The 27277-nt window shown below is 38.9% G+C and overlaps 1 protein-coding gene across 1 annotated transcript; it reads right to left on the bottom strand.

The window, feature by feature from the left end:
- Positions 1 to 4212: 4212 nt before the first annotated feature.
- Positions 4213 to 22661, bottom strand: LOC149841321 (putative RNA-dependent RNA polymerase 1). The gene is made up of 4 exons (XM_090005244.1): positions 21996 to 22661; positions 12815 to 14646; positions 6220 to 6370; positions 4213 to 5179 (listed from the first exon to the last, which is right to left on the bottom strand). The coding sequence occupies exons 1-4, from the start codon at positions 22659 to 22661 to the stop codon at positions 4361 to 4363; spliced, it is 3468 nt and encodes a 1155-aa protein (XP_089861370.1). The 3' UTR covers positions 4213 to 4360.
- Between the last annotated feature and the right edge of the window lie 4616 nt (positions 22662 to 27277).

Here is a 27277-nt window from a genome sequence, read left to right as displayed (position 1 = left end):
AGTTCACCCCTCTAATACATCCTTGTTGGAGCACGGTCGAAAAAAAGGAGCATTGAGCGACCTCTGAATCCCATTGTCTTCCAGAGCTTCCCGGTGAAGAGACTTAACAAACCACTAGACGTCCCCTAAATCAAGCACTCGTCGATGCAAGCCGCGAACCAAGAACCTAGATAAAGATGCAAAGAATCCCTGAGACAACTTGAACGGGACCCTAGCCAGAGCCCCCCACTTCCGGAGCGACACCGCGAAGGCCCAAGCATCAGCCGGGCTTGCCTCTCATTATCAACAGAGAGAGAGAGAGAGAGAGAGAGAGAGAGAGAGAGAGAGAGAGAACTTTTTTTTCAAACAGATCGTAGTCAGCATCCACGTTCTAAGTGTAACAGGGGGTGTCACGAAAATTACTCTCAAACATGGATGCAGTGTCCAAGGATTGATTCAAGCCTTGTTCCTAGTAGGATTTCAGTCTGAAATCGAGCGGTGATAGGGGATCAAACAAGCCCTTAGAGTTATAAGACTTATGACTGGACCCCCATTCATTCTTTTTTCTCTGGTATTGAGACTTGTATTATCCAGTAGGGGTCTGCCTAAAATATTAATGCAATAAAAACTATTTACATGTGTTTGGTAAAATGGGGTTAATAATATCAGGTCTTGAGTCAAGGTGGACCTACAATAAAGGTGGGATGGATCCACGGGTGTCGTACTCCTAATCCAGACCCATCTAAAATTTACAGCATTGATTGTACTTCCAACCTCAAAGAATGGGAACTCCAATCGATCTCCCTCTTGGCCCTCCTAAAACTGAAGGCAGATTCAGTGATAGGCCTGAGTGCTTTAGAAAATACTCAGGCCATAAAAAACACAAAATCGTTGTGCACATAGCAATTTTCTATATTGTGTTTTACACAGGCGATTTTTTTATGTTTTACACAAAAAATGGCTGCATAAGATAGTGGTTTTCTGTGGCCAAGTACTTTGTAAAGCACTCTGATCCAATCACTTAACCACGCTTCCTAGATAGGCATTTTTTTCTCGCAGTATTTTAATGCCGAAAAGGTGTTTTTTTCTCTCGAAAGGCATTTTTTCTAGCACTAAAATAGTGTCAAAAAAGGGAGTTTTTCTAATGCTATTTTAGTGCCTGAAAAGAAAAAAATTTTAATGCATTTTTACTGCCAGAAATAAAAAATTTATGACGTTATTTTAGCGGCAGTAAAAACGTCTTTTCTAGCACTATGCATTTGTGCCAGTAAATGCATTACCGACAATACTTTTACTGACAAAACTAATGGCGCTAATTTAGAACCAGTAAAGGTCAGATTTCTTGTAGTGCCATATTTTAGAACAAAAATAAAGTTTAGAGATAAGTGGGAAAGATAAGGAAAGGAAATGTTAAATTTCATTCATTTTTTTTTCTTTTATTAACTAACATGAAATAATATCCACTTCTCAAACTACATAATTTGAAATCACAATAAAACTTTAATGAATAAACCATGGTGGACCTACTGATTAGTCAAATGAGATTTCAACCACAATTACCAAAAAGCAAGAAAAGAGCATGAGATAGTGGTTTTCTGTGGCCAAGTACTTTGTAAAGCACTCTGATCCAATCACTTAACCACTCTTCCTAGAGAGGCATTTTTTTCTCGCAGTATTTTAATGCCGAAAAGGTGCTTTTTTCTCTCGAAAGGCATTTTTTTTTTTGCACTAAAATAGTGCCAAAAAAGGGAGTTTTTCTAATGCTATTTTAGTGCCTGAAAAGAAAAAATTTTAATGCATTTTTACTGCCAGAAATAAAAAATTTATGACGTTATTTTAGCGGCAGTAAAAACGTCTTTTCTAGCACTATGCATTTATGCCAGTAAATGCATTACCGACAATACTTTTACTGGCAAAACTAATGACTCTAATTTAGAACCAGTAAAGGTCAGATTTCTTGTAGTGCCATATTTTAGAACAAAAATAAAGTTTAGAGATAAGTGGGAAAGATAAGGAAAGGAAATGTTAAATTTCATTCATTTTTTTTTCTTTTATTAACTAACATGAAATAATATCCACTTCTCAAACTACATAATTTGAAATCACAATAAAACTTTAATGAATAAACCATGGTGGACCTACTGATTAGTCAAATGAGATTTCAACCACAATTACCAAAAAGCAAGAAAAGAGCATGAGATAGTGGTTTTCTGTGGCCAAGTACTTTGTAAAGCACTCTGATCCAATCACTTAACCACTCTTCCTAGAGAGGCATTTTTTTCTCGCAGTATTTTTATGCCGAAAAGGTGTTTTTTTCTCCCGAAAGGCATTTTTTTTTGGCACTAAAATAGTGCCAAAAAAGGGAGTTTTTCTAATGCTATTTTAGTGCCTGAAAAGAAAAAATTTTAATGCATTTTACTGCCATAAATAAAAAATTTATGACGTTATTTTAGCGGCAGTAAAAACGTCTTTTCTAGCACTATGCATTTGTGCCAGTAAATGCATTACCAACAATACTTTTACTGGCAAAACTAATTTAGAACCAGTAAAGGTCAGATTTCTTGTAGTGTCATATTTTAGAACAAAAATAAAGTTTAGAGATAAGTGGGAAAGATAAGGAAAGGAAATGTTAAATTTCATTCATTTTTTTTTCTTTTATTAACTAACATGAAATAATATCCACTTCTCAAACTACATAATTTGAAATCACAATAAAACTTTAATGAATAAACCATGGTGGACCTACTGATTAGTCAAATGAGATTTCAACCACAATTACCAAAAAGCAAGAAAAGAGCATGAGATAGTGGTTTTCTGTGGCCAAGTACTTTGTAAAGCACTCTGATCCAATCACTTAACCACGCTTCCTAGAGAGGCATTTTTTTCTCGCAGTATTTTAATGCCGAAAAGGTGTTTTTTTCTCCCGAAAGGCATTTTTTCTGGCACTAAAATAGTGCCAAAAAAGGGAGTTTTTCTAATGCTATTTTAGTGCCTGAAAAGAAAAAAAATTTAATGCATTTTTACTGCCAGAAATAAAAAATTTATGACGTTATTTTAGCGGCAGTAAAAACGTCTTTTCTAGCACTATGCATTTGTGCCAGTAAATGCATTACCGACAATACTTTTACTGGCAAAACTAATGGCGCTAATTTAGAACCAGTAAAGGTCAGATTTCTTGTAGTGCCATATTTTAGAACAAAAATAAAGTTTAGAGATAAGTGGGAAAGATAAGGAAAGGAAATGTTAAATTTCATTCATTTTTTTTTCTTTTATTAACTAACATGAAATAATATCCACTTCTCAAACTACATAATTTGAAATCACAATAAAACTTTAATGAATAAACCATGGTGGACCTACTGATTAGTCAAATGAGATTTCAACCACAATTACCAAAAAGCAAGAAAAGAGCATGAGATAGTGGTTTTCTGTGGCCAAGTACTTTGTAAAGCACTCTGATCCAATCACTTAACCACTCTTCCTAGAGAGGCATTTTTTTCTCGCAGTATTTTAATGCCGAAAAGGTGTTTTTTTCTCCCGAAAGGCATTTTTTTTTTGCACTAAAATAGTGCCAAAAAAGGGAGTTTTTCTAATGCTATTTTAGTGCCTGAAATGAAAAAATTTTAATGCATTTTTACTGCCAGAAATAAAAAATTTATGATGTTATTTTAGCGGCAGTAAAAACGTCTTTTCTAGCACTATGCATTTGTGCCAGTAAATGCATTACCAACAATACTTTTACTGGCAAAACTAATGGCGCTAATTTAGAACCAGTAAAGGTCAGATTTCTTGTAGTGCCATATTTTAGAACAAAAATAAAGTTTAGAGATAAGTGGGAAAGATAAGGAAAGGAAATGTTAAATTTCATTCATTTTTTTTTCTTTTATTAACTAACATGAAATAATATCCACTTCTCAAACTACATAATTTGAAATCACAATAAAACTTTAATGAATAAACCATGGTGGACCTACTGATTAGTCAAATGAGATTTCAACCACAATTACCAAAAAGCAAGAAAAGAGTGCAACAAGGGACAACTAAGGCTCGAAGTGAGAAACGAGCCTTTAAGAGATGCTTGGATACGTGGCCTGCAAAGCATTCAAGAAGCATAAGTAAGAAACAATAATAGAAATGTGCAGAAATATTTAAAAACTTATTTTTTATTTAAAATAGGTTTTACATATCTTTCAACATAAGAAAGATATTTGCAATATTACTGGAATTCATTTTCATACTGAGCAAAGCAGGACTTCACATTATTTACAATAATAGTGCAGTTTCGCACTTCCAAAGAAAGTTTCATGAGAATCAAATTTTCGAAGATTTAAAGGCTTTTGTAACTATGATCCTAGCAGTGATCACATCAACTTCAGTGAGCTCATGCGCGGCTCTTCATTTCAGTACCCCTACCTTTCGCAAGTTTCATCTTCTCTTTCTTGATAGTTAGGAGCTTGTCATAGACACACCAAGGGAAGCTGATGAAATGTGGTCGGTTTTCCTCTCTGTAGGCTCCCCAGTAATTTGGATGATATGTGACATGATACCAAGCTGATGCTTTTGCATATGGACAATCCTCATAATCAGGACCATACTGCTCAGACTTGTTAGACCTTTTAGCAAACCAGCCTTTTGCTTCATTTTTAAGAGACTTTACAGCCAATTGGATGGCTTCAGAATCTCTGTTCCTTCTAAAAGATTTTGAGGGGGTCATTACACTACCAAAGAGGACTTCAGCCTCTGTTTCGAATCCATAATACTGCATGAGGCCACCTAATTTGAGATCATACTCACATTTGTAATTATATGCACCATCCAAGTAGTCCTTGTATCCATCAACTTCCATGTCTCGATCATATGCCTGTTGGGCAACCTTCTCTGTGAATGGCACTATGACGGGAGTCTGTGGAATATCCTTGACAGCCCTGAAAAGTTTTCCAATTACTCCTTTGGATTCATATGTAGGCTTGTCTGTTTTTTCCATGAAGTCTGGGTACTCTTTGACGCGAAGGTGAGATGGGATCTCAGCAGGAATTCCGGTCTTGGGAAAGTCGACGGCGACTGAGCACAGCTTGGCAAGCTGTAAGCAAGGTTCACTCAGTGCCTTCTCAGGTACCTTGTCAGCAAAGACGGTGTGGGCATTGCAAATTATGCCTAAGGTGTCGTTGATCATATAATTTACAAAGTACTCTTGAATGTCCTATGAATTTAGAGAACGCATGTCAGCAGTGCAAGGTTAATTGGCTACTTAGCTGGAGATCAACAATACAAAATCTGTCAAAGGACAGAACTGAAATACAGTAAGCAATCCACCTCAAGGCATAACAAACAGTCTTTTGCTGTTACTCTCATGAGTTTTTCAAGTCTAGGCCATAGAAGATGTATGTGAACACAAGTTACATGAGATAAATGGCAGAAGAGCATCTGTCACACAATTCAAGAAGTCCCTGAATCTGCCAGAGTCCACAATGATGGTTAAGAAATTAAAGAACCAACGATAGTGTCATGCATTTGCCTTTTACTTTATGATAGAATTACCCTTTTGTATGTTTGCATTATCTTTATGGGATCTTAATCATTTCATAAATACAGAAACTAAGATTCTTAGCTGCTTTTTACATGCAGAGTGTCTATACTTGACAAGATTCATCCTAGTTTTATTAAAGAGAAGCATTTCATTTCTTTCACTATATTCTTCTTGTTTACCTGGCAGTCTTTTCCCAAGATCAATATTTATCATGTCCTGAAGGGGACACAATGATTCTCATAACCTATACTTTGTGCAATGCTATCAAGAACGTTATGGAACCACAAGCAAAATGAGCTCAAAACAAGATGAAGAGGAGACAAAAGAGAGAAGGCACAAGAGTTGCATGTTTCGGTATTAGGCATAGGTCCATAATAGGCGGACTAAAAAATCCACTAGCAAATGTGAGAAATATAATGATGACACAAGAACTATCAAAGCCCCAAAACATACTGCACTCAAAACTCTCAGAAGTCAGAGGTGGTTCTCCATTACAAAGGAAGAAATGCTAAAATGACATGGGAAAAAATTACAAAAACAGGGCAGGTCCGGCCGTCCACTACTGCGGTACTATCACAAACTTCATTGAAAATTCTCATAGCACGATGTACAAAAAATTTGTCAGATGGGGTGATGTATCCAAGCGGGTTAAGAATTCAAAACACCCATAACAAAAAGTGAATTAACTATGACCAGTATCAGAAGATAAATACCTCCATTGAAACATCACGATCCAGATCTTTTCGTGGTGCAGGGTTATACTCCATAGGATCGATTTGCCGAGGTGGAATAAGTTCAGGATCCCAACTCACAAAGTACAGATCGCCATCCAAATCACTCCCGGAACACTCATTTGGATGTGGCCTTTCATTTGATACACCAGTACCAATGTTAGTAACCAGTGTGATGTACGACTCGGTTCAGATTAAAACTAAAAGAAAAAACTATGCAATGTACTTGAAAATGATGGTATTTCCAAAACATCAAGACAAACTTCCTTTCATATTGCTATAAGAAACATCACATCGATGTTATTATATTTTAAAGTATTGAACATATTTGTGAATATCCTTTAAGCATTGCATCTCATTACTTTGTAGCATATAGGATCAAGGTGACCAACATTATATATGTGCTGTTTGTTTCTTGCATGGATTGCAAGTTTTACATAGACAAAGGGTGGCATTGCATATTCCCCACCCTTTGATTCTTATATAGCATGATTTTTCTTTTTTGGCTAATTGGGAAAAAACAATGTTGTCAGTATCAGTATCGGCCCTGAATTGTTGGACAACCGATTCAGCTGTACTGAATCGTTTTGTATTGGCCCAAAAATAATAAAAAATTTATTATGTGTCAATCATAACATGACACATGTTAAAATCATTAAAACAAATTTAAAACAATATTTAAAATGTATTTTTTGGTATTTTTTTACATTTATTAAAAAATAGCCGATTCAGACCTGCAGCGTATGGAATTTCTGTGATACCCACCGATACTGATAACATTGGAAAAAATCACCTCACTTGCTTACAAGCTCATTGGCCTAAAAACCATAGGCTCCGGTCACCCATCAGGGAGTTCACCCAGCTTCCCCCTCACGGCAAGGGACACACCTGTGGGTTTTGAACTTGGTGACATTTATAAGTCGCCCCTACCAGATGACCCGAGCTAGGGATGTAAATGCTTTGATATGAGTCCATTTAGTGGGTTGATTAGCCAAATCTGGATCCAATTAATAATCAGATCTGGGTTTGCTATTAAGTGTTGCATTCAAACCCGAACCTGAATCCGACTAAAAACCTAACTCGATTAAGTGTAAATACCTTGCTGCAAGGTCGAAGCTAGGTGTACTTCCTGATGGACATAGAGGACCTCAAGGTTTTACCAACTGATGTAAACTGGGAGGGTGATTTATGAAGAAATCTACCCAAACTACAAATTATCTAGGGAAACAAAAAAGTAAATCTAAAAATAGCAAGAAATTCAGAAACTACTAAAAGATAATGGAAAATGCAGAAAATTAACCAAAATAGGAAATAACTTAAATGAACTAAAAATGACAATTTCTGAAATCTAACTCTGATCTCCTAAACCCTTAGATTTCCCTTCTATTTATAAATGAAAAATTTATAATCTTGATAAACACAACTTCCAATCTTCATTAAGCCGATCTAAGACAGTTTCCTAAATCTATTTAACTTCTTATTGAATATGGATCCATCATTTGGACTCAATATCCAAATACAAACTAGACAAAATCTAAATTTAATAATAAATCTTAATGGACCCTTGTGAACCCAATGCTTTTCCTCCAGTCTTGTATCATTTTTCTTGGGTTGAAGAAGACTTTCTCTCAAGTCTGGATGCCGTTTGTACTTGTTTAGGGATGGCAGTGGACCAGGGGAAAGCAGGGCCCCGCTTCGCCCCGTTTGGACCGGGGATGGAGGCGGGGACAAAGGTTAAAATTCATCCCCGTTCGGGGATGGACGCACACTTTTCCCTGCCCTGCCCGATCCCCGCCTCATCCCCATTTGAACCGGGGATGGAGGACATGAAACGGGGATGAAGGCAGGGGTGGAGGTTAAAATCCATCCCCGTGCGGGGATGGAGGCGGGGCGGGGGTGGAGACCTTGTCCCCTGCCCCACCCCGCCCCACTACCATCCCTATACTTGTTCAATTACATTCCACTTTGTGGGTTATGGGCTCACAGTATTGAACTTGATCTCGATGTTGCTTTCTAGATTAAACGAATCAAGCAAAATCTACCCTAACATGCATACTGAAGCCAAAATTTTTGCTTTTTAAACCAACCAGTCATATGAGATGCCTCAAAAGTGAAATGGTTCAAATGAATCTAAAGGAGATGGTTGAAACAAAACCTAGATACACTGTGAAGGAATCTCATCCATAGATATTTGTCAAAGCTTATATTGATCCGATTTAAGGAAGTTCAAAGTCTTAAATGGTTTTGGGTTGTAAAATATAGATATATGACAATCTTGGATCTGGTTATTAAGGTTTAGATCTTAAATATATTTAGCTATGAGTAGGGTTTGTAGAAGATTACTCTGAATTGGGTCAAGTAGGTTTAAGGTTGGATCTTTGGGACCTAAGATGGATTCAAGCAAAACTACTAAACAAGTTTGGATCTATGATGTGGTTTTGGATTTAAATCATCGTAAATTGGTTCTAGGACTTCAGATAGGTCTTGAATGGATTTAAATGAAAATTCATTTGGGGGTAAACTCTAACAAGGTATTATCTAACGGGGTTTTGGTGTTTTCTAGGTCAAATATATAAAATTGGATTTTTTATGAACTTGATAAGCATCAACTTCTTCAATTTGATCCCGATTGACACTCTTACTAGTCCTTTGCATCTATGATTGAATTTTATGCTGATCCATCGGAGCCTAACTGCATCTCAAAATGCAATAATTGCTAAGAGGACTTTTTGTGTTCTCAGACCCGGTGATGTTCAAAGGTACAGTCCATTGCATAAACCCAATCCAATAATTCACCTTGACCGTCTTGGTCTGTGAACTTAGAGCATCCAACTCATCACCATACTCAGCAGGAAACCAATATTCAACCCATTTTATCTACAGTTCTTGGTAGATGTTTGGATCTTGAGCATTGTACCTATTTTGGGAGCTTGGTTAAAGTCTAAGCTTGATCCGGTGGGTTAAGATCCAAAGTTTTAGTTTGAATATCTGTGTGAATGAGTGTTTGAATCACACTGGGTCAGTTCTAGTGGATTTTGAAGTGGGTAAGGTTCTAAGTGGGAGTTGGAATGGGTCAAAGTGGGCTTTAAGCAAGGGTTTGAAGGATTTTGGGTCCTTAGTTTGAGATTTGAGAATTTACGGGTTGGTTCTGGGCTCAATACAAGGAGTGGGTATTAGTTTGGGATGAGAACCAATTATGTGTTGAGATAACAGGGAGAGAGGGAAAAGTAGGGAAGGAAAACTGGTTCAAAACTGAACCAGTTCCATTGTCCACCCCACTCTCACCCTCAATGACTTGGGAAAGAAGGCAGTGATGGCTAGGGTTTAGAATCCCAGCCATCATCATTTCTATACCCAAGGTCAACAAAGAGGGTTTGGGTAGCAGCTGGGAGTTCCGCCGGGCATACTTGTCAGCAGTAGCTTCCCAATCGATCTTTGGTCTAGTGAGGAGAGACGGTTAGAGTGTGGGAGGTGGTGTTGTAGGAACCATGAGTGCGGGGAAGCCATCTGATCGATGGATGTGTCTCCCACCAGTTAGACCTAGCTGGTGGTGGGTCTGGTGGAGGAGGCAGAAAGGAAGACGATAGCAGTGATAGTGGAGGGGAAGACAATTATGAAGAAGAAGAAAAGGGGGCAGAAGGAGTGGAGGAAGGTGGGTGTGAACAGGGGAGGCTCGTCTCTGGCAAGTGGTTGCTCCACCAAGCAAACCCGTTCGACAGAGGACTGTCAGATGAGATTCGACTGGTGGCTAGTACTCCTCTCAGTGGATAGAGAGGTAGCAAAGAAGAAGAGAGAAGGCCAGTAGTGGGAGGCAGCCACTAACACCAGCAATTGAGGTTGCCGCTAGTCTGAGCCTGCCCCAATTTGTCGTTTCATAGCCACCAGGAAACCAACCCGTGGCCTCATTGGCTGATTTGTGTGAGAGAAAAATCAGGTAGTTGTTGGGGGCGGATTGGGTACTCAGTTGTGGTGTTTTGATGTGTTGCTGCTAGTGGACGGTGGATCTGTTACAGGTGACAAAAAAAAAGATTTAAGAAAATGGAGATCTCAAGCCTAGAGACACGTTCTTAAGATCGTTATTTTTAGAACTTCAATCGCCTCACTTCAAAATTTTCGAAGGTGCGAAAAGAATTTGTTATGATTGAACTCCCAGGATACAACTAGGCTTGAAACTCAAGAGAATCACTGCTTCGTAAGAACATATGACCTCTTTCACACTTAAACTCTGCAAGCCAAACTAGAAAGAAAGAAAGAAGAAAATTGAGGAGTCTTAAATTCGGATACTCAAAAAGATGAGAAAACGAAAAGATTTATAGACTTCTAGTAAGACCAAAACATTTTGCGATAAATGAGATTAATTGTCATAAATCTGACGATTTAAAAAGGTCTCTGAACGGTCACTCACATGTGACCGTTGATTAAATGCCTTTAAAATCGTTCAACAGCCACAATACACCATAAACTCAATATAAATGCAATTAAAACCTTTCAAACTGTCATACATCTCAAAATCAAAAAGACAAAATGAACATTTGCGCCTCATATGCACCTCGCACTGCTGCGAGCGTGCAAAGTGCACCATCAAAATGCTACATTGCGCCTCAAGCGCTCTTGCGCACACGCGTGCGTGCACACGTCCATTGTTGCACGATGTGCAGTAACATCCACAAGCCACCTAAAGACTCAAAGCTTACCAAAGTAAAGAATAAATAACAAACCTTCTATTTAAACCACTTGAAAAACTTTTCTCTCTAGATTTTCAGGCATGCCGCCACTATTCAGTTGTTACTGCCACTACCTCATATCCTTGATAGGACTGCTCCACCATGAATGGAAATGTGTCGTGATGGCTGTTGGCCCGTGTATATAGATACGGTGAATGGTACACACAATGTTACTCATTGACGACCATACTTGTCATTGATTTGAATAGCCATAAGACATGCTATCAATCGTTGTTGCTTCCCAGGTTGATCGCTTGACGAATTTGCATGGATTGTTCCTCGATCAAATCGAGACAAAATTTGTACTCTGATGTAAACTAGAGGGTCATTTACGAAGAAATCTACCCAAACTATGAATTATCTAAGCAAAACAGGAAATACACCTGAAAATAGCAAGAAATTTAAAGAACTATTGAAAAATACAAGAAATTAAGCAAAATAGAACTAAAAATAACAACTTTTGGAATCCAACTCTCATCCCTTAACCCCTTAGATTTTCCCTCTATTTATTGATGATTTTTTTTTAATCTTAATAAACCCAACTTCCAATCTTGAATAAGCCTATCTAATATAGTTTTTTAAATCTATTTAACTTTCTATTGAATATGGTTCTATCATTTCGACTCAATATCCAAATACAAACTAGAGAAAATCTAAATATAAAAATGAATCCTAATGGACCTTTGTGAACCCGGTTCTTTTGCTCCACTCATGCATCACCAGCTAATATGTGACGTTTTCCCCTTGGACTATACAAAAAATAATCTTGCCTCAAAATAATCAAGCGATGACCCAAGTCACAAAACAAGTTCAAAATAATTTTTGTAGCCACCAGAGACAGGATGGTTACATGCATAAAGATATTAGCTACATAGTCTCCATAAATCTAGCTATGGTCTCTAAATATATACCTATATCCAAGCCAGTCTCATCACAAAAGACCATATCAGATTAAGTCACACATGCAGGGATGACGACAGTATGGGTTCAAGTCAAACATCTGACCAACCCGAGTCCATTTAGATGGTTTGGCAAGTCGTATCAGAACACCTCATAATACTGGCTTTTGTGTATTGAGTATATATAATTAATCAAGTGCATGTCAAACTCGGTATTTAGTTATTTGAATTCAGATTCTTCTTAGCAATGTCCAATTTGATATTGAATCTGAATTCGAATTGATTAATGTATATCTGGTTATGTCAAGATTTGGTAAAGCCCACATCCAAACCAAGTCTGACTAGGCTCAAAGAAGGATTTATTTATCTAAGGAAGCCTTGGTTCAGGTGGTGGGGCTTGAGAGCTCCACAGTATATACGTCTCACCTTCTTAAAGGCAAGGGACGCGCACCCCTACTCAAACTCTTGATGTCCTTCATCTTGATCGTATTATGCCGAACCATCTAACCAGTCATGTGAAGCCCTTCTGGGCATCAAATTAGTATGGGTAAAGGACTGTTTCCTGATTTCTGTAAATGTGATTATCAGGTTATGACACCTAAAAGAGCTCTACTCATCTGGTAGGGGAGACTTGTGAATGTCACCAAGTTGACAGAAAGTCACAGGTTCAAAACCCATAGGTGGCGTCCCTTGCCACAACGATTGAAGCTGGGTGAACTCTGGTGGGTAGGGGGGAGACCTACCAATCGGAGGCCAACCAATGTGTGGTTAGTGACAGGGGAGTTTTCCTTTGGATTGCCCATAAGAAAAATTTCAAGTCATGGGGGTGAACATTTCACATGACAGTGCTTGTAAGTAGTAATCAGGTAACCAGTAAAAATGCATGTCGGAAATTAAGGAACTGGCATAAAATTAAACTGATGAATATCAATAACAACAGATAGACCACCGTACCTTTCCCCCTTTTGTGGGAAGACAACACAATCAACCATATGATGCAAATCCGGGACGTCGATAGCCTGCAAGACCCGCACATCACCAGGGTGCAGGCAAGGGTTCTTGGTGACCACCACCTCTCCCTCAAAAATGCAACGACAATCTGCAGCGCCAACATCGGAGAATTGTACAAAAACCTGACCATATTCCAGACTCCTAGTTTCATCCATGCAACCCATCAGTGTTCTTCCCTTTCGGACAAATATCCTCGCCTTTCTCCTAAGTTCCATCAATTTAGACGCCCGAAAAGTTTGCAACATCATCGAGAGAAAAGGCTCGGAGTCCGGCTTGTAACCACAACGCAACATATCTTTAAGAACCTTAACGTTTTCTCCTGTAGACATGAACTCAAGGGTCTCCAGTGCACTCTCTCCATCTTTCAAAACTTCATTAAGCTTGCCCACAACTTGCTTCTGCTTCATTTCAAAGATGGTATCTTCAATCCCCAGAGTTGACAAGAGATTGATTATCTGACGGTTCAGGTAACAAGCCCGGTTCTTGCTCCAATCCAATACATCCAGCTGGGTGTTGTTTGACCTGTACTTGCACATGCTCTTTCTTAGGGATAGCTTAAAGTTTGATGAGCTAAGATCAACAGCAACAACACCTTTGTAGCCCCCATATCTTATTTGGAAAGCAGAAGGTGTCCTTATCCTGCATCCACACTTTTCTGCCACCTTTTGTGCAAATTCATGAGAAATCTTCCCTATCCCATCAGAAAAATTGTACCGACCTTTTTCTACATCAGGAATCTTTTCAAATTCTTGTGCACTCACATTCAGAGTCTCTGTTGATGAGCTGAATGACTGACCCAATCTAGCAGCATATTTTGCCACGTTCTTTATGTCACTAAAGTCTCCCATCCATTCTCTGATATCAGCTGCACTGACTCTAGAGCTCGAAGCAAACATCCAAACAGAATTCTCCCTCAGCTGGCTCGTTGAGAAAGCGAGGAATTCATATTTCTTATCATCGATCACTATGCCTTTTCTCAAGGTGGAGAGTATCCTATGGTAGACGAGAGTCCGGTTGCTGCCGCCCTCGGACGCGACTCGCTGAATCAAGTCCATCGATCGGATCTTCTCCATATCCTCATCGATAAACGAGACTCGCAGAAAGTTGTCTATCTCATCGGGATACTGACGTATCACACGGTTAGAGATGTTGATCTCCGGCCCATAGAATAACACTTTTGCAGGGGTGACTTCAACCCTGTGAACGTAAACCAAGCCTCGTGCCAATGAAATGGCTGCGGTCGGAACATAGCTAGCTGACTCTAATTCTCTGAACTGTGCTTTAAGCCACTTCTCCGGTTCGAAGCAGCAATCTTTTAATTGCCAAAGCTTCGCTAATGCAAGCTCTATGTATTGAATAGGCACCTCCGAAGAACTCAGCAAGCGGTAGAATTCATCTGTAACCGTCGGACCAGCAAGATATCCGGATTGAACCAAACAATTTATCTTAAACAATACCTTGAACGGCAACTTTATCCCGGACTGCGGAAGAGGACGAACAATGGGAACCAATTCCAGGCCTTGTGAATAAGAAAACCCTTGTCGAAAGTTTAATTTACTTGGTATCACTCTGTAGTGAGCAAAGGCACGGATATCTGGTAAGGGAGCCCCACTTGGGACTTCCAGACAGAGTGCTGATGATTGCCCTATGAAACACTTTGGCGTAAAATCTGTTGTTCTGACAAATTGTTCATCTGGGAGATACTGATAAAAGTTCAGACGCGGGTCTTCTGAGCTCGACAATGGCTTCTTAAAAATGCGTGGCGCACCTTCCAGCTGCAGATCAAGAGCATACACTTAGTATGGTTCATTTAACGGATATAAGCATTAAAATCGGTCAAAACTGTAACCAGTTTCTTTGTACAATAGAGTTACAAGCTTCCAATCAACACAGCTTCCCTTTTGTTGCAGAGCCTTCACAAGCTATTGCTATATTTATATATACATTACAATTTTATTCATTATGATTTGAGGGTGCGAGAACTCCCACATATGGGCCACAAGGACACGGATTCATTCATGTGACTTGCGTACGTGATATGGGTTCTCAAAACATATATATATATATATATATATATATATATATATATATATATATATATATATATATATATATATATATATATATATATATATAGTCACTAGAATATGAGAACTATCACGTGAACTAGGATTTCTGACATTTTTATTTCATACCCAATCATGTAGATGTGTTGGCATGGTAAATTCACTGGGAATCAACTGTTGGATAGTGTATTATAGTGTATTTTTGATGAAAAAATACTATTTTTGGATGTTTGAATATTCATGAAGACTATAAGCCGTTGATTTCAAACCCTAAAGATTCTTGTTTATTATCATAATGGGATGATTCAAGAGCTAACACTACAAGAAAAATGTTAATTAGCGACGGAAATTTGCGACAGATGTTTTCCGTCGCAAATTAGCGACGGATTAGCTAGAGAAAACTTTCTTCATGAATCCGTCGCTAAGTAGCGACGGATTAGCGATGAAAGTTTTCTCTGGCTAATCCGTCGCTAATTAGCGACGGATTAACGACAACAATTGTTTCGTCGCTAATTTTCAATACCAGAAAAACATTTTAGTGAGGGATTTAGCGAGGGAATTTGTCCGTCGCTAATCCGTCGCTAATTAGCGACGGAAAAATTCCCTCGCTAATTTTTTATTTAAACCGAGCGCGAAATTTTCCCTCTCTCCCTTTCGAAATTTAAATCGATCGCGCTCGATTTAAACCGACTTCTTCGGAGGACGTCGACGTCGGAGAGTGCGTTGGAGAGCATGTACATGAGAGTGGAGGACGGCGACGCCGGAGGACGGTCGGCGATAGCTGGAGGACGTCGGCGCCGGTTCACGGTGGACGAAGACGCCGGTTCACGGAGGACGGCGACGCTAGTTAATCACGGAGGATGACGGCAACGCCGATTCACGGAAGATGACGGCGCCGGTTCATGGAGGACGGCGATGCCGGAGAGCACCGATTCACGAAGGACGGTTCACGGAGGACGGTGACGCCGGAGGACGGTCGACGATCGCTGGAGGATGTCGGCACTAGTTCACGGAGGAGGACAACACCGGTTCACGGAGGGCGGCGACGCTGGTTCACGGAGGATGACGGCAACGCCGATTCACGGAAGATGATGGCGCCGGTTCATAGAGGACGGCGACGCCGGAGAGCATCGGTTCACGGAGGATGGTTCACGGAGGACGACGGTGATGCCGGTTCACGGAGGACGACGATGCCTGTCGGGTGCGGTATAAGTCTGGCTTATTGCTGCCGGAATACCGCCCGACAGGGATCATTTTTTTTTATTTTTATTTTTTAAATTTAGCGACGGATAACATCCGTCGCTAATCTGTCGCAATATAGTTTTTTTATAGTTTTTTTTTCTAAAATTGTACCATAAGGAAATGGTCTAGATACATGGTTTTATAAAAACATACACCTGGATCATCCTATTAAGATATATAAGAAAGATATTTTAAGGCTTGAAATTAATGGCACGTAATTTTCATAAATATGCAAGCATAACGAATCACATTTCTAGATCCAATTACGATGATCCAGTAGTTGATTCCAACCAAATGGATCAGTTTGAATGCTTATGCAGGGTTAGATTTACAAAAAAACCTATGAAAATCTCAGTTCATACCAGTTTACATATTTCAATTTCAGTCTCTCTCTCTCTCTCTCTCTCTCTCTCTCTCTCTCTCTCTCTATATATATATATATATATATATATATATATATATATATATATATTATGTATTTTTAATAAAAGGAATGTTTGAAATTATACGGGTGTTGCTTAAGGTCCAACTAAGTCTGTGCACCCCAATCTCGTAGTGCTGGTGTGATCCAGTCATCCCAACCCTTTTCTGGTGTTGTAAACCCCATCCAACGTGTTCAACTCTTTTGAGAAACCCATCATGTGGTCCTAGTAGTATGTGTAGGTCTGAGTCTCCTTCCCTAATTTCACAAACCTAGTTTGAACCCACTGTAACCTAGTTAGGTTTATCTCAACCCTGTAGTCCTTGTAAAACATGTCAGATTTTAAAAAATCCCCTAGCCCAAACAGTGAAGGTTCTAGTCCTAATTTTTAAACCTAAGATACTTCTGTGTTTCCTCAATCAACTGTCCAATTTTAAGAATTAAATGAGTCTTTAGTGTCCACACTCAAATTTTACAAACCTGACTGCTTGAACCATAACTTGCATGCCTCTGTCTTATCCTAATTTTTTTAGCACCTTAAAAAAATTTGTAACTCCTTGTTTTTGTGTACTCTTGACCTAAAATTTGAACTGAACCTAGCTTAAAGTGTACGAAACTATTCTAAAAAAATTAAGATTTTTTTTACTGCACCATTTGGGAGAACCTAATTTTTTCTCAAACCTTATGTGAACCCAACTACCCTATCTACGTGAGTTGACCTATCTTAGACTTACCCCTTCTCGTATCTAAACCATTTGAACCCTCAACACAAGCATGCATCAACTAGTATCATAGCAAACCCCCATGCCACCTATGAAAACCCAGGACCAAACACAAGAGATGAATCCCAAGTTCATCAACAAGTTCACTAAAGAAATCAACACCATGTTTGGATGACGTTGAAAGTTGCATGATCGATCTCGAGGCCAACCTCCAACAAATCACGAACATGCTACAACAACTCCAAGGAAGATTTCAAGTCGTGCAACAATAATTCCTATTCACTAACCGTGGAGGAGGTTTTTGTGAAGAGCATGCCGATTCATAAGATGAGGATGTGCATAAATCTGTTCTTGGACAACACCCAGAAGAGCATGAAACGAGCCCAAGAATGCAAAATTTTAGCATTTCACTTTCTCGGCCAGTAAAAAATCTATTCCACTTTTATGAGAAAGAACCCACAAAACTTGATGTATAAGGCAAAACAATACTTTATAAGCCAAACAATTCAACCCAAAAAACAATTAAGATGTGCTATAGCTCACCTCGATTATAAGGCTTTAAGGTGGTTCCATTGGCGTGAGAAATTACATGGGACACATACCTTATTTGAGTTTGAAAGAGAACTCCTAAGGAGGTTTAGACCCTTACCCTATGTGAATCATGATGTAGAAATAAAAAAACATCATGCAAAAGGGGTATGTCTAAGAATATCAAGCAGAATTTGAAGACTTATATGCCATGTGTAGAGATTGGTATGAAACTACCTTGATAGGTACATTTGTGAGAACACTTAGGGATGATATATGAGTTGAACTCATGGCTCTGCACCCCAGACCATAGATGAATGTGTCGTGAAGGTTAGGGTGGTGTAAGAAAGATTAAAGAAGTCATCTTCTATAAAAAGACTTAATCGACTTCTAATGATCTAAAAAATCGCAAACCAAGTGAGGAAAGAGACAAACAAAATTTAATTCAAGGGTGAAGGCCGAATTTATTAGTAAGACTCAAATGATAGATAGGCGTAACAAAGGTATATGCTATCATTATAATGACAAATTGGCTCTCGGGCACAAATGTGAAAGAGAGGGTGAGAGCAAAGAAGAACAAGAGTGTGACAATAGTGAAACAAACAAACAAGAATATGAAAACTCTTATCATGCCCTTGTTGGTGTCTCTATCCCAAACTCTATGAGGGTAAAATGACATATGCATAAACAATAAGTGAAAGTACTCATCGACACCGGGTTGACCCATAACTTAGTGTGGGAAGACCTCACGCAAGTTATGGGTTGCTATGCTTAGGAACAACCCCTTTTCGATGTTATGGTTGGAGATGATAGTCATATCAAATGTGTTAGTGTGTTTCTTGATGTGGAGTTGGATCTTTAAGGACCCAAATTCAAATTGGATCTCTACGTGTTGTCCATAAAAGACGTTGATGTGGTGCTAGGGATGAGTTGGCTCTGTAATGTTGGAAAGATTAAGTGAACTTTTTACAAAATTGAGATGTGTTTTGATAAGGTCAAGAAGATGATATGCCTAAAATTAAAGCCCATAGGCTTAAGGGAGGAGATGAAGTAGGCTCAAATGAAACTCTCAAAATTTATAGAGCCACTAAAAAGGCCTTACTTTGCATGATCCATGCGAAAGATCAAAAGAGTGAGGAAAAAGTGAAGATGGTTCTCCCTAATAAAATAAAGGAGATTATTGTTGAATTCAAGGATGTACGTCACTGAATCAACCTCCCAACCTTCCCAAAGATCCCATAACCACCATATCAGCCTTATTTTGGGTGTTAGACTATTGAGTGTCAGGACATACTGATATGTGTATTCTCAAAAGGACGAGATCAAAAGACTTATTCAGGAGATGCTTGATAGTGGGGGTGATCTGGCTAAGTTTGATCTCCTATTCTTTACCAGTATTATTAGTCTGAAAGAAGGACCATACATGATACTTTTGTGTTGACTATAAGGACTTAAATATTGTGACCATAAAAGATAAATATTCAATTCTAGTCATAGACAAATTATTGGATGAATTGCATGGGGCTCAAGTCATCACCAAGATCAATCTTGGAGTTGGATATCACCAAATCTAGCTGGTTGATAGAAATATCCCAAAGATGACATTTAAGACTCATAATATTTAGTTTGGATTTCTAGTAATGTTCTTTGGATTGACAAATACCCTAGCTATATTTCAAAGAGTCATGAATGATGCATTATTAGCTAATGCTTCATAAGTTCTCGTATTTTTCAATGAGAACTTGATTTATGGCCAAAATTGGAAAGATTACTTGGGGCATGTTAGGGTGGTTCTATGCACCTTAAGGGAACATAAATTCATAGCAAAGAGATCCAAATATAGCTTTTGACACCCTGCAGTGTCCTACCTTGGCCATATTATGGACAAACAAGGTGTAAGCATTATTCTCAAGAAGATCAAAATCATGCTCTCTTGGCATAAGTTCGTATCCATCAAAGACATGAAAGAATTTTTTAGACTTACCGAGTAGTGTTGAAGGTTTGTAAGAAACTATGGTATCATTGTTTCTTTGTTAACATAAATGTTGAAGAAGATTGCATTTGCATGATCGGAGAGGTTCCAGCTCGCTTTTGAGATGCTCAAGCGGGCCATATGTGAGGCTCTCGAAATAGCATTACTAGAACTTTTTAAAAAGTTTATTGCAGAGAGTGATGCAAGTGACATCAAAATTGGTGCAATATTGATGCAAGAAGGCCACCCATTGACTTTTATAAGTAAAAGTTTCACCAATCGTGCCAAGGCCTTGTCAACTTATGAGAAGAAAATGTTCGCCATCATATTGGTGCTTGAGAAATAGAGACCTTATTTACTTGAGAGGCACTTTGTGATATGCACCGACTATAAGAGATTTAAGTACATCATGAAACAACATGTTTGGACCTCACTTTAGCAAAGGGTCACCAAAATGATGGAGTGTGGTTTTGAATTGCAATACAAGAAGAGTCTGAAAATTTGTGTCGCAGATGCCTTATCTTGGCGAATGGAAGAAGCAAAATTGAATGTTTTTTTTTGTTACAACTTGTGATGATGGAACATCAACTTGGAAGTTTGAATATAACCAGCAGAAGCATTATCTCTGATTCTTGCCTAGTGGACTAGGCAAAACTCAAGGATGAGGGGATGATACGGATCAGGTTGAACCAAATGCAAGGTCTCGGTAGCTAGAGTAGTTGGCCTTGGTGGGGCACACCCAGAGGGTATCTTCCTATTTTTAGTGAGACGAGAGAGGCAAACCCTCTTAAATATGAGTTATAAGAATGAGAAAGAGGTTGGCTTATTTTTGGATGTCAGAATTCAAGAAATAGCTGAGTTAACTTGGAGTCCAAGGAGACTTAACTAAAATTAGGAGCAATTTTAATATTTTCTAAAATTTGTGTAAAGAACTTATGAGGACCCCTTATGCCTATATAAGACCTTGTATTTTTTCTTATTGAGCATGAATGGAAAAAAATAAAGTTCTCTCTATCTCACATCTCTATCTCTAGCTAAGGCTTTTCCTTCTCTTCCTCTCTCTTGCTACTTAACCTCTTGCAGGTTGTTTGAAGCTTAGCTTGGGACTTCGGGTGCTGCCTAAGGTTCAGCCAAGTCTATGTGCCCCAAGTTCGTAGTGTCGGTGTGATTCAGCCATCCCAAGCCATCCCTTTTGAAAAGAGCTTCATGTGGTCCTAGTGGTTTGTGTAGGTTTGAGTCTCTTTCCCTAAATTCCTAAACCTATTTTGAACCCGTTGTAACCCAGTTAGGTTTATCTCAACCCTATAGTCCTTGTAAAACTCATTAAACTTTAAAAAATCTTCTAACCCAAACTGTAAAGGATTTGGTCTTGATTTTTAGACCTAAGGTACTTCAGTGTATCCTTAGTCAACCCTCCAATTTTTATTGCCAAACGAGTCTCGAGTACTTAGAAATAAATTTTACAAGTTGAACTGTCTGAACCTTAACATGCATGCCTTTGTCTTGTCTTGAATTTTCTAGCAACTTAAAAATTTGTAACTCTCTGTTCTCGCATCCTCTTGATCTGAAATTTGAATCGAATCTACTTAAGGCGTCTGAAAAAATCTTATGAAATTTAAGATTTTTCTGCTGTACCATTTGGGAGAATTGAGTTTTTCTCCCAAACCTTGTCTAAACCCAACCATCTACTTGAGTTGACCTATGTTAGACTTACCCGTTCCCGTGTTCGAACCATTTGAACCCTAGGCCAAAGCATGCATCACTTAAGCACACAAATCCAAAAATAATATGTTGGATTTGGATTGGATATCTAACGGTATTCGATCTGTTTCAACTCCTAAAAGGAACTTAAATATTGCAGTGAAAAAAAACACATATACAAGCCCCAAAAGGGTTTGGCATAGTAGGATGGGACCTAGGCCGCTTGACAAATGGTCTAGGTTCAAATCCCATGGGCGTCACTTGTGCAAGCCAAAGCGCTGCGACTCTGTGGGGGGCAAAAGGTAAATTCCACGGAGTTTTACGCTACCAGGACAGCGACCGCAAGTAACAGCAGGCAGAAGAGCACACGCGGCTACGTCTAAGATCCCGAGTGTAGTTTCTGGATGTAAATGTCAACAAAAAAGCACAGATACAACACGATTAAGATTGCAATCAATGAAAACAGACATACCTGAAATAGCAAATGCTTTGTGCTGTCGCCTTCTTGGTGATGCAGCTGAACCTTCCCAATGTTCTCGTAGCTGAGATCAAGCTTGTATTCAATGTTGTCCTGAGACAGGAACATGCAGGTTCGACGAAACCCGATCCCGAAATCAACTCTCACGTTTGGCATGGAGTAGAAACGATGGAACGTATTCGGCGAAACGAGGCATCCAAAGTGCAGCAGCACTTCTTCCATCGCAAAAAATGGAGTTCTCGGGTGTCCAACGATATCTTTCTCAAGTTCCCGAACCCAAAGTCGAGACCTCTCGTAAAAGAGGCGACGAGCTTGCGCAAGAGAACCTAAGCGTTGGGCGTCTTCGGTCGTCGCAAACTGAACGATTGTTGAGCTTTGTCGATGCCTCCTGAGCCTGCAAGCATAAACACTCCCCTCGCCTGTATGTTCCTCAAGGAAGTTCTTCACGTCCTTCGCACTAAGACCCACGGGAAAACCAGAGACCTCAACGGTCCTCCCACCCGTGTACTCGTTTTGTAAAGGAAGGCCTTCCATGTTCTCGTTTTCTACAGGAATGCCATAATTGTTGTTCTCATTTTGTGAAGGCAGGCCTCCCATGTTCTCGTTTTCTACAGGAATATCATAATTGTTGTTCTCATTTTGTGAAGGCAGGCCTCCCATGTTCTCGTTTTCTACAGGAATATCATAATTGTTGTTCTCATTTTTTGAAAAAAACCCTCCCATATTCGATCTCAAGAGTTGCACCAAATTAATGGCTATTACTCCCACGTCAATGCCCAGCACTAAATTACGCTTTAGCTTCTGCTGCTACAATCAACTGCCAAAAACCAGCGCAAGATCCTGCAACAAGAAGGTATCCCTGTTGAGAATAGGGGTATCAATCAGTCGGGTTTGGTTCCGACCAAGGTGGAACCAGACACGGACCAGATGTTCGAATATGGTATCGATCGGGTCCGAACCCGGGTCATTAAAATCAATCCACACATCAACTTTTTTTTTTTCTTTTAAATCACAAAAAGTGGTTTTATATATTCATGGATTCATCTTTGGTCATTTCACCACTCAAACTGAAAAGGAACAAACATAGGTATATTTGTGCATAAATTAGGCATAAACTCAAATTGACACATACCAAACAGAACCAATAGCCGTTAGGAACACATTAATTAATCAAACAATGTATGACTATTAGGAATCAATAACTCCACACTACCATGCATGCATGAATTCAGGCTTCATCATCAATCAGATTTATATGTTGTATACAAGTTCCCTTTATGTACTTATTTATTAATTTTAAGATAAGGTTCTTCCCAAGCCCCCAACACAAGTAAGAAATAAACATTTCATTTATGAAAGAAACAGGCTCAACATGGGTCACTGATAGGTCATTCATATCATGAATTGAGCCAACACATTTACACCAACAAGTATGTGAAACACAATAAGAAAATGAAAGAAAACTGAGGGTTAGGGATGCAAATGGGTCAGATTTAGTAATGTTTTTTTTTGGAAATTTAGGATGCCTTGGATCCGAACCTATATGACTCCACCAATGTATTTTCTGGTCCCAACTCTTAACTGTTCGCATCCCTACTAAGGGTGCGTTTGTTTCGTGCCATGTAAACGAGTTGCCGAAAGGTTTCCTGTGGGGGTGAGTTTTTTTTTTTTTTGATATTTAAACTAAGAAACCACCCTCATGATCAGAAACCTAGCTGCACTGGTGCTGCCTGCCATACTGACGGTCACTGTCTTAGTAGCGTAAAATCCTGTGGGCTTACCCCTGCCCTCGGGGAGTCACCACACAGGTTTGATTTGGGTGAAAGCAAGCGGCCCCACTCACTCTTTCCTGCTTGGTGTTTGTTTCAAACGTGTAGGCGAGAAAGAACACGGATCCCATCATTTGAAAAAGGATATATGGGCTCCATCACATATTCAATCTTAGCCATCCAGCAGAGCCATCTAGCCATTGATTGTATGGCTAGGATTGAATGTACCATGAAACCCATCCTATTTCAAATGATGGGATCCATGTTAGGCGAAAAAGAGCACCACTTTCAAGCAAAAGGGATCTTTTGCATGAAAATGGTGTGAAACGAATGCGCCTTTTGAAAATTTTGAGATTTGCCATAAGAAATGAATATATTGCTTACTAGGATCGGTAAAGTTCACCAAATATACCCGGATAAACAATTTAAGTGCGGAATAAATCAATAATTACTTCATGCTCTGCAACACGAACAAAAGCAAAGAATTTGAGAGAGTAATTATTGCTAGGAGAGAAAGCATGCATGGTTCAAGTCAACAGAGCTTCAGCATTGTGTATGCAAATGGGTCGGATCTAGGATGGGGGGTTTTGCAATTTTCGGCCGTTTCAACGCCTCCCGTGGGTTTCGAACAGTGGTCGTGCCATGTCAGTTGACAAACCACAGTCACCCCTAACCAAAAAGAACAGCGAACCGGCTCCTAGGCTGCAACACGACATTCTAAACCAGAAATCATATCTAAAAACAAACTCAAGTACTCAGAAACCACTACTAACTGAACTTATATCTCTAAGAAAACAAAGCAAAAATAAAATATATGAAGAAAAACAACAACAACAAAAAGAAGAGGAAGAGTTACGTTGCAGAAGCACCAAACCATCAAAAACTCAAAGACTATCTACGAGAGAAAGTCATACAAAAAATGTCCATGGATCGGTTGCTTACTGGAGAAGCTAAACCCAAACAACAGGCAACCAGAGTAAACTAAACGAACTGTTGAGGTAAGGAAGGAAACGAACACCCTATCTATTTATAGGGTCGGTGGGTGTGGCCTCACTCTCACATCTCGGGTGAAATGACCGAAAACAACCTCACCCTTCTAGGGTGTCAACTGGTCGGGTTTGGTTCGGACCCAGGTTAAACTAGACTCAAACCAGATTTGAGATGATGATATCGGGTTCGGACCCAAGTTTAATCAGACCTATCATAAGAGAAACCATACCTGGATCCTATAAGAACTACATGAACCAGACCCGGTAAAGTAATATATATTTTAATCAAACCCTTACCTTATAGGGTTTGGTATGGGTCAAACCTGAGCCGTCGATACCCTTACGCCCTTCTTCCCACCACATGTTTCGACTCGGGTCTGTGTTTGGCATCCAACCCAACCGGAACACAAATAAATGTTGGTTGGGTTCAAATTATGGTCTCTATCATATAAGCCATGAGGTACATACGTCTCTCAAAGTCATATGCGCAGGTTGTTCTGATCCAATCGGGAGACATGGATGAAAAACACAATCGTATGACCCGAGAAAGTATATACCCTACATTCTATGCTGTTGATTTGCTAAGCATATATATGCGTCATAATCGGATAATTCAAGAGTCAAAAACTAAAATAATAAAAAATAAAAAATAAAAAATAAAAAATAAAATACACACCAAACTTTTGGCTCTAATTCATATGTCCGATAAACTTTTGAAGGTTTTCAATTAAGCACCAAAGGTTTATCACTGTTAATCAAATGCCCTCATACTTAAACTGCCGTCAGCTAGCCCTTGAGTTAATACTAACTATTATTTTAAAGTTACTATTTTGCCCTTGCACGTCTGTGCTTTTCTTGCCAACCCAAACCTAATTTATATCCAAACTGATTTTATCCACGTTAGGATGGTGCAACGGCCCGGCCATAGATAAATGAGGTTTAAAATAAAATTTTGATTATCACAAAAATAAAAATCGATGAAGACATAAAATTCAGTATACATTTTATAATAAGATGCTTATTTGAAAAAAGTGCATAAGAAAATATAACTACCTAAACTATAAACCAAATCCAATGGTAAAAAAAAAATGCTTACTATTAAGGATGCCAACGGTCCGATTAGTCGAGAAACCTTTGGTGGTTAATTGAAAACCTCCAAAACTTTGTTGGACATATGAATTAGAGTCAAAAGTTTGATATGTATTTAAAAAATTCCTAATAATAATAATAATAATAAAGTGTTTGTACCTCATGTTACCATTATCGAAAAAAATACAAAGGGGCTTTCTCCCTCCCTTTGGTTAGGGTGTTTGTTCCACTTTCACTCATGGTGAGATTATCTGGCTAGTGTCCATGGTAGCTCAACCGGTTGGATGAATATATATACCTGTAATCGTCACACTATGGTCACCCTGATTAAAATAATAAATAAATAAACGAGTCAACTTGGGCTGAGTCCGGTTCACACAACCCAAACAAGCGCAGTCTGAACATTTCCTAACCGTAAACAAGCTGAGCATGAACAGCCCTTGCTCGGTTAGTTGATCTGGTTTAGCAGTCCCATGTAAGGTCAGCCATGGCAAACTTCAAGGGGGTTTGGCATATATAGTGGCGTGAGACCTATGCCTCTCCGGCAGGTGGTCTAGGTTCAAATCCCATAGACGTCACTTATTGTGCAATTCCAAGCGTGGTGACGGTAAGTACGGCAGTCAGAACCAGCACAGCTAGGTCTCTGAACCTAATTCTTCATGTAAATACAAAAAAAAAAAAGGTTAACCCTGGCATTCTGATAAAACAGTTTTTAATGTAACAGGTTTTCAGTCATATTACACCGCGTGCACCGAATCACAAGACATGGCAATATCGTAATTTTCATGTAAAGAAGTGGTTACTGTTAAGTCCCAGGCCAATCATCATTGCCGTGTGTTCACCCCAACGGCATGTACGGAAAGCTTGGAATATGAACCTGCCGTGTTGCTTTTTCGAACATCCCCTGTGCTTTTTCTCATGTTGAGAGAATCCCTTCCCCATTGGAGTTACTTTTCTTGACCATGGGAATCTTTTCCCCTTTCCAACTTTTTCACCTTTCCCTTCTTTTCAAGTCGTTTTTTTATTTTAACTCGCCTCTTCCGCAAGCAATTGAGTGCCGGCCAATGTCACACATCTTGTTATTGGGATTTTTTTGGTAAGGAAAATATCTCGCAATAAATTAAAACTTTGTTTTTTTCTAAGTCTTGAAAATTATCAGCATATATAATTTAAAATATAATAAAATATACAAAATTAGAGAAAAAAATTATAAAAGTAATTTAAAAGATAGTAAACTATACAGAAATATAAATTAAAAATGATAAAAATAGAATATTTCAAAAAGTGTATATATACAGGCCATTTCTTAATCTGCCTCATAGTTTTGAAGTTTTTGATGATAAATTTGAACCGTCGCATGCTCAATTTAGTGGGAATAGACTCTGGGATCATGATTTTTTGATAAAAAAATTTATTTTTATGAGCCGAA

This window comes from Nuphar pumila, chromosome 4, assembly GCF_984573655.1.
Source record: "Nuphar pumila chromosome 4, dmNupPumi1.hap1.1, whole genome shotgun sequence".
Classification (NCBI taxonomy): domain Eukaryota; kingdom Viridiplantae; phylum Streptophyta; class Magnoliopsida; order Nymphaeales; family Nymphaeaceae; genus Nuphar; species Nuphar pumila.
The sequence above is the reverse complement of the archived record's forward strand: the minus strand, read 5'-3'. Positions and strand labels throughout refer to the sequence as shown.